Consider the following 8,782-nt stretch of genomic DNA (forward strand, 5'->3'; position numbering starts at 1 on the left):
GGGGGTTGACTCAGCCCATCAGCCATCCATGTGGGGTGGTGGGGGGTGAGTAAAACGAGTACCAACTTTGCGATGCTGCCCGGGCCGGCAAGTCGACGCACGCTCGCAGCAGCGGCGCAGTTGTGATAGCGTTGTTGTTGTTGTTGGCACGGCCACCCACCACCCACCCACCAGTCACCCACCCAGCCACCACCCACCCACCACCCAACCACTCAGCCACCACCCACCCACCAGCCACCCACCACTCACTCACCCACCAGTCACCCACCCACCAGCCACCCACCACTCACCCACCCACCGTTGGCGGCACTACCGGGCCGGCAAGTCGACGTACGCTAGCAGCAGCGGCGGCGCGGCGTTGTGGTTAGCGTTGTTGTTAGCGTTGTTGTTGTTGGCGTCGTTGTCGATGCTGGCGCCGCCGTCGCCGCCGCCGCGGTGCTCGAGGGCGTAGAAGCTGCGCGCCAGCTCGTGGTGCAGCACCAGGCTGCCCGCCTCGTCGCTGAAGCGCAGCGAGAAGCAGAGGGACGCGGGGTCGCCAGCGCCGCTCAGCGCCGCCGTCACGTCAAACACGTCGTAGGGGGCCGCCGGCGGCGGCGCCGCGCCAGCGAAACCACGGTCCTGATCCGGCTCCCGGCGAACGCCAGGCCCGGGGTTTGGACTTGCGACAGGCGGCGGCAGCGGTGGTGGTGGCGGCGGTGGCGCTCTCTGGCGTGGACCGGATTCGGATCGAGCCCCCGGTTTTGAGATGGGACCCGTTCCCGGATCGGGGTCCGACCCGGGTTTTGATTCCGGTCGGGGTGTTGGTTGTGGCTTGGGTCCCACCCCCCCCGGTGGATCCAGTTCTAGTCCAGATTCCGGTTTGCCGGTGGGTCCCACAGGCAAACCGAATTCCAGTCGTGGCCTCCGTTCCACTTCCGATCCGGGTTCTGGTTTTGCTGTGGGTTCGACTCCCGGTCCGGATTGGAGTCCACCCTCTGACTCGGAGCCTCCCCCTAGCTGACGTCCAGTTCCGGGTTTATGTTGGAGTCCAGTCTTTGATCCGGAGCCAGCGTCTAGGGATGGGGTTGGTGTCAGAATCGGAATCAGTCTTTATACTGCAGGAGGAATCTGATGAGTTATGAAGCTCTTTTTGCACAGGTGCGTCACAGGTAGGGGCACGGGGTCGTGACGTTTCAACAACAAAACAATTTCAATTTCGCAAAGTATTTTAAAAGTAAACAAATCACTTTAAAAAAAATATACAAATATAACTAAAACATTTGTTTTTTCAACTTACAAGGTAAAGTCCGGCCGAGCCATTCAGCTTATTGTTCAGAAGCGACCTGGATATCGCTCGTGGCAGCTAATTCAAATGCGCGGGACGTCAAAATCGCCATTCTCATTTGCCTCGCCGTCATCTCAAAGGCCAAGCGCCGATGTTGATCGGCGTGCCGTGTGACGGAGCAAAAGCAGCGGCAGTCGTTGGGTGCATCAAGGACATCCGGTGTTGGTGCTTCCGTTCTTCCAGCGCAAAGCCATCGGCGACTAAAGCATCGTGCAAACTCCGGCCAGCAGCAGGAGTAGCAGCAACAGCGGCTTTTGGCTGACCGTCGAACAAAGACGGTACTGGTCACCGCATCGCCAGCGTCGCGCGGCGCTTTCAGATGCTGCTGCTTCTGCGGCCGTCTGGAACGCTCTCTTCCTTCCGATACGAAGACGCTACCGAGAGCTGTGATGCACTTTTAAATGATTTCTTTAGAACTGCTCGTTGTTGTTGTTGATGTGTTTAGTTTGTTGTCCTTCCCCTGCACCGCCGATTAGCACGGTGCGAAAGAAGTTCAACATTCATACATAGAGACCCGTAGACTCACACAGAGACCCGTAGACTCACACAGAGACCCGTAGACTCACACAGAGACCCGTAGACTCACACAGAGACCCGTAGACTCACACAGAGACCCGTAGACTCACACAGAGACCCGTAGACTCACACAGAGACCCGTAGACTCACACAGAGACCCGTAGACTCACACAGAGACCCGTAGACTCACACAGAGACCCGTAGACTCACACAGAGACCCGTAGACTCACACAGAGACCCGTAGACTCACACAGAGACCCGTAGACTCACACAGAGACCCGTAGACTCACACAGAGACCCAGGGACTCACACAGAGACCCGTGGACTCACACAGAGACCCGTGGACTCACACAGAGACCCATGGACTCACACAGAGACCCATGGACTCGCGGCATCGTTCCAGACGCGCTGTTTCTGCGGCCGTCTGGAACGCTCTTCCCTTCCCTCCGATGTTCGGAAGCCACTGGGAGCTGTGCCACTCTGAAATCATCGTCTCGAGTGACGATCTTCTCCATACGTACGTACATGTTGCGTAACCCTTGCTCAGGATCACGCCATGATGAGCGGACTGATTTTGACTTTTTATTTGATGGGAAATTCAGCCCGCCTATGCACGAGTGTTGATTTTGTGGCTTTTGTACGAGTTATAACTAATATATGACGAAAAGCTACTTTTATTTGACCAGGTATGTCCCACTGAAGTGACCTGGCTACCACAAATGAAGACTAATTGAAGTGGATTATCATCACGTGGACATTTAAAGCAGCAGCAGCCAAATACTCTGAACGCGTGGTGACGTCCATCCTAAATGTGGAGGGGGGGAACACCCGGAGAAAAATCCACGCGACCACGGGGTGAGAGAGAGACACGCAGACTCCAAATATACAGCAGCAGGTGTCGTCAGGGTCAGGACTGAACCCACGACCTCCTGTACACCAGGCGAGGTAGTTAACATCTCACCACAGGGAGAGAGAGAGACGCCAACTCCAAATATACAGCAGCAGGCGTCGTCAAGGTCAGGATTGAACCCACGACCTCCTGTACACCAGGCGAGGTAGTTAACATCTCACCACAGGGAGAGAGATAGACACGCAGACTCCACATACAGCAGCAGCAGGCGTCGGGTCGAGACTGAACCCACGACCTCCTGTACACCAGGCGAGGTAGTTAACATCTCACCACAGAGAGAGAGAGAGAGACACGCAGACTCCAAATATACAGCAGCAGGCGTCAGGGTCAGGACTGAACCCACGACCTCCTGTACACCAGGCGAGGTAGTTAACATCTCACCACAGGGAGAGAGACACGCAGACTCCAAATATACAGCAGCAGGCGTCAGGGTCAGGAGTGAACCCACGACCTCCTGTATACCAGGCGAGGTAATTAACATCTCACCACAGGGAGGGAGAGACACGCAGACTCAAAATATACAGCAGCAGGCGTCAGGGTCAGGAGTGAACCCACGACCTCCTGTACACCAGGCGAGGTAGTTAACATCTCACCACAGAGAGAGACACGCAAACTCCAAATATACAGCAGCAGGCGTAAGGGGTCGTGATCGAACCCACGACCTCCTGTACACCAGGCGAGGTAGTCAACATCCTAGCCACCGCGGCGCCCGAGATGATGATCGTTAATCGACTGTGGCAGATTTATTTTTAAAACCACACTGAAGACTGCCGTTGAGTGTTTCCCCGCGTGTGAATTGCTTGAAAGGTCTGGAGGCATTTTACACTGAAGATGAATAATAATGATTAAAAACAATTTAATAACAAACCCTTTTATGAATGTAATGTCACTTTTGTGTGTACAACAAAAATGCCATATTAAAATATTTTTTAACTAACCATGTTGAGTCCACTCGCATTTCTGACATCTTGTGAAGTCCTATTGTTTGTGTTTATTGTTTGTTTGTGTGGTGGTCGCGTGGATTTTTCCCCGGGTCCTCCGATTTTCCCCCTCCACGTTCAGAATCGACGCCACGCACGGCATCTCTGCCACAGGTGACCTCACCAGCGGTGTGTCGGGGAGCCGCGCGGGTCGAGTGCCGGGCCAGGCTGATGGTGGAGCGGTCGAGCCAGTGGGGTGGTCGACTCGGGTGGACGCTGAGCACCGACACCCCGACGCTGAGGAAGTCGCCCTCGCCCTGCAGGTCGTTCTGGCGGAGGGGGGGGGGGCATTAGGAGTCAGAGGGTTTTTTAAAATCCTTTATATTAAGTTCACTTGCTTGCTTGCGCGCTTACGACCGTGCAAATCTTTCGGTCGTTTTTTAACCCACTTCCCGTGATCCAATCGAGCTGACATTTTGCACACAGACTCGTTGTGCGTGACAATTAATTTTCGTGAAAATTTTTTCCAAAATTTTACACTTTTTAGGATTTTTTAAAAATATTTAATTACAATTGCTTAATGGTGGCAGGCAATCATCTGACCCATTGGTGGCAGCCATCTCAAGCCAGAGGACGAGAGGACTCGAGCCGCCACGCATATAAAGGATTTATAGTGAGAAACTTTGTTTTTACGGGTTAATTTTTTTCAGTTTCATTTCATTTATTTGGTATAGCCCTGTGAGCCATTCGGCTCTTGAATCGGGTGCAACCGCAACAAACAAAAAACATGAACAAGAAAGCATATTAAAGTGACTATGCGCAAACAGAAAATTTCAGGACAAAACTGCAAAGTCTTCCAGAAAAAAGCAACGCTGTGCAAACATCCCAGTGGGATGCAAGTCAAACAACAACACCAACAAAGGGGTCACGGTGGTGGTGACCCTGGCGGTGGGGGCAAGGTGACGACGGGGGGACATCGGCCAGGATTGTGGCTGTGAGGAATGGGCAGTGACGAGGCGAGCAGTGGACGCTCCTCCAGCTGCTGCTGCTGCTACAGCTGCTGCTGCAGCTGCTGTGGCTGCTGCTGCTGGGGCTGCTATGGCTGCTGCTGCAGCTGCTGCGGCTGCTGCAGCTGCTGCTGTTGCTGCTGTGGCTGCTGCTGTGGCTGCTGCTGCTGCGGCTGCTGCTGCGGCTGCTGCTGCTGCTGTGGCTGCTGCTGCTGCGGCTGCTGCGGCTGCGGCTGCTGCTGCTGTGGCTGCTGCTGCGGCTGCTGCTGCTGCTGTGGCTGCTACTGGGGCTGCTGCTGCTGCTGTGGCTGCTGCTGTTGCTGCTGCGGCTGCTGCTGCTGCGGCTGCTGCTGCTGCTGCGGCTGCTGCTGCGGCTGCTGCTGTGGCTGCTGCTGCTGTGGCTGCTGCTACGGCTGCTGCTGCTGCGGTTGCTGCTGCTGTGGCTGCTGCTGCTGCTGTGGCTGCTGCTGCTGCGGCTGCTGCTGCGGCTGCTGCTGTGGCTGCTGCTGCTGCGGCTGCTGCTGCTGCTGCTGTGGCTGCTGCTGTGGCTGCTGCTGTGGCTGCTGCTGTGGCTGCTGCTGCTGCGGCTGCTGCTGTGGCTGCTGCGGCTGCTGCTGCGGCTGCTGCTGTGGCTGCTGCTGCGGCTGCTGCTGCTGCTGCTGCTGTGGCTGCTGCTGTGGCTGCTGCTGCTGCGGCTGCTGCTGCTGCTGTGGCTGCTGCGGCTGCTGCTGCTACTGCTGTGGCTACTGCTGCTGTGGCTGCTGCTGTGGCTGCTGCTGTGGCTGCTGCTGTGGCTGCTGCTGTGGCTGCTGCTGTGGCTGCTGCGGCTGCTGCTGCTACTGCTGCTGCTGTGGCTGCTGCTGCTGTGGCTGCTGCTGCTGCTGTGGCTGCTGCTGTGGCTGCTGCTGCTGCGGCTGCTGTGGCTGCTGCTGCTGTGGCTGCTGCTGCTGCTGTGGCTGCTGCTGTGGCTGCTGCTGTGGCTGCTGCTGCTGCTGCGGCTGCTGCTGCGGCGGCGGCTGCTGCTGCTGCGGCTGCTGCTGCGGCTGCTGCTGCTGCTGTGGCTGCTGCTGTGGCTGCTGTCTGTGCCTCGGATCGTGATGGCGATGGTGGTTGTTAGCAGGGTTGGCTGCGTACGGTGCGAAAGAAATTACACATACAGACATACAGACAGACATACATAGAGACAGACACACATACAGACATACAGACACACAGACAGAGACAGACACAGACATAGAGACAGACACACATACAGACATACAGACACACAGACATAGAGACAGACACAGACAGACACAGACATACAGTCAGACACACATAGACACACAGACATAGACACACAGACAGACACACAGACAGACACACACATACAGACACATGCATACATACATACAGACACACACAGACACACACACAGACACACACAAAGACAGACACACAGACAGACAGACACACAGACAGACAGACACACACACAGACACACACACAGACACACACATAGACAGACCTATAAACGGAGATACAGAGGAAGACCTCTAACAGAGAGGGATCGGTGCCAGACAAGAGGTGGCCACTTCTTGTCTGGCACCGATCCCAGAGAGAGACACACAGAGAGAGAGAGACCCACACACAGAGAGAGAGAGACACACACACACAGAGAGACAGAGAGAGACACACACACACACAGAGAGACACACACACAGAGACACACACAGAGATCGAGAGAGAAAGTGGAAGCGGCACGTGAAGAGACGTGCATCACCACCACTACCACGGACTGCTACTACTGTGCTATCTGCCCCATGGATCGTGATGATGTTCGTCATCATCATCATGTCGACGACTACGATGACGACGACGATGACGACGACGATGTACAACTGTACCTTGAATTCCAGCACGCGCCTTCGAAGGACCAATCTCAGAACGGTGCCGGGTGTCCTGAGGCCCGAGGCATTGAAGCAGAGCTGGCCCCTGGGACTCCCTGCACGGTGACAGGGGGATAGACAAAGATCCCCCGTGTAGTCTTAACAGACTTTTGGGGTAAGTGCTGTTAGCGAGCACCAATGAAGGCCGAAACGGTACACGAGGGGGTGGGTGGCCAGCACCACGCCCGACCGCCTTTGTCTCCCCAGTGGCGATGTTTACACACCGCACCAGGTACTCATTTAAGGCTGAGTCGACCTCGGGGAGGTCCAGGACCGGTTCAGATAATCGTCACTGGTGTTAGCCGTGAGCGGGAATCGAACCCGGGTCGCCAGGTTCATAGCGCAGCGCGCTAACCGCTACACTATCGCTCCCCACCGCCACCCCCTGTTTTAAGAGTTGCGAGTCTGCGAGCACCTATTATCATTCATTATCATCATCATTCTTCATCATTATTCATCATCGTTAATCATCGTTCATCATCATCATCCATTATTATCATCTTCATCATCATCATTCATCATCATCCATTCATCATTATCATTCTTCATCATCATTATCATCATTCTTCATCATCATTATCATCATTTTTCATCATCATTCATCATCGTCGTCATCATCGTCGTAGGTCATTAAAAAACCCAGCAGCAGCCGCGGTCGACTCCAGTCGTTGCGCTCCGCGCGCGCTCGCCCCCACGACCGATCCACAGAGACACCTCCCTGCAGACTTCCTCGTCAAGGCAGCGTGAAGCGTCGTCACGACAACTCCGCTCATCATCATCGTCGTCATCATCGTCATCGTCGTCATCATCGTCATCGTCGTCATCATCATCATCGTCGTCATCATCATCGTCGTCATCGTCGTCACGCCAACTCCGCTCATCATCGTCGTCGTCATCATCATCATCGTCGTCATCATCATCGTCGTCATCGTCGTCACGCCAACTCCGCTCATCATCATCGTCGTCATCATCATCATCGTCGTCATCATCATCGTCGTCATCGTCGTCACGCCAACTCCGCTCATCATCATCGTCGTCATCATCATCATCGTCGTCATCATCATCATCGTCGTCATCATCATCGTCGTCACGCCAACTCCGCTCATCGTCGTCATCATCGTCGTCGCCATCGTCATCATCGTCGTCATCATCATCGTCGTCATCATCATCGTCGTCACGCCAACTCCGCTCATCGTCGTCATCATCGTCGTCGTCATCGTCATCATCGTCGTCATCATCATCGTCGTCATCATCATCGTCGTCATCATCATCGTCGTCATCATCGTCGTCATCATCATCATCGTCGTCATCATCATCATCGTCGTCATCATCATCGTCGTCACGCCAACTCCGCTCATCGTCGTCATCATCGTCGTCGTCATCGTCATCATCGTCGTCATCATCATCGTCGTCATCATCATCGTCGTCATCATCATCGTCGTCATCATCATCGTCGTCATCATCATCATCGTCGTCATCATCATCATCGTCGTCATCATCATCGTCGTCACGCCAACTCCGCTCATCGTCGTCATCATCGTCGTCGTCATCGTCATCATCGTCGTCATCATCATCGTCATCGTCGTCGTCATCGTCTGTATGTAAGAGTCGGGGTTACCTGGCTGGACTTGCAGGCTGCGCAGGGTCACCGCGTCCCCCCACGTCCTGCGCCCCCCCCCTCCACCCCCCCCTCCACCTCCCATCACCGACAGGAGACGTAGGTATGGGTGCAGGGTCGCGGGGGGCCCCCCTCGAGCTCCCCCTTGCTGCACCCTCTCCACCTGCATCATCTCCACGATGCTGCCTGAGGCAGGGCCGAGCCCGGAACGTCGAGACGCCGGCGGCAGTGGAGGAGCCATCGCCCTGCTGCTGATGCTGCTGCTGATGCTGCTGCTGCTGGTGGTGGTGCCGACGATGATGATGATGGGAAATAGGAGGAGGTGATATGGAGGGTTGGCGGATGAAATCATCGCAGTGTGTCTGTGTGTGTGTGTCTCTGTGTAACTCTGTGTGTCTGTGTGTGTGTGTTGTCTCTCTGTGCGTGTCTCTGTGTGTGCGTCTCTCTGTGTGTCTGTGTGTGTCTCTGTGTGTGTGTCTCTGTGTGTGTGTCTCTCTGTGTGTGTCTCTGTGTGTGTGTCTCTCTGTGTCTCTGTGTGTGTGTCTCTCTGTGTCTCACT

General features: G+C 55.2%; 1 protein-coding gene across 1 annotated transcript; it reads right to left on the minus strand.

Annotated features, from left to right (window-relative positions):
* Window positions 1–309: 309 nt before the first annotated feature.
* On the minus strand, window positions 310–8,464 carry LOC133346318 (WAS/WASL-interacting protein family member 1-like). Its single transcript, XM_061557814.1, has 4 exons — window positions 8,224–8,464; window positions 6,564–6,661; window positions 3,855–3,999; window positions 310–1,052 (listed from the first exon to the last, which is right to left on the minus strand). The coding sequence occupies exons 1-4, from the start codon at window positions 8,462–8,464 to the stop codon at window positions 310–312; spliced, it is 1,227 nt and encodes a 408-aa protein (XP_061413798.1).
* Between the last annotated feature and the right edge of the window lie 318 nt (window positions 8,465–8,782).

Source organism: Lethenteron reissneri, chromosome 24, assembly GCF_015708825.2.
Source record: "Lethenteron reissneri isolate LAM-NWPU_2019-01 chromosome 24, ASM1570882v1, whole genome shotgun sequence".
Lineage (NCBI taxonomy): Eukaryota > Metazoa > Chordata > Hyperoartia > Petromyzontiformes > Petromyzontidae > Lethenteron > Lethenteron reissneri.

Bases quoted from the DNA above. Each gene is read 5' to 3' on its own strand.
- LOC133346318 (XM_061557814.1), bottom strand. From the start codon at position 8,464: ATGGCTCCTCCACTGCCGCCGGCGTCTCGACGTTCCGGGCTCGGCCCT. The intron at 6,662-8,223 runs GTAACCCCGACT...GTCACCGTGCAG, and splicing joins CAGCCTGCAAGTCCAGCCAG to GGAGTCCCAGGGGCCAGCTC. The intron at 1,053-3,854 runs GTGAGGTCACCT...CCCCATCCCTAG, and splicing joins GGCTCCCCGACACACCGCTG to ACGCTGGCTCCGGATCAAAG.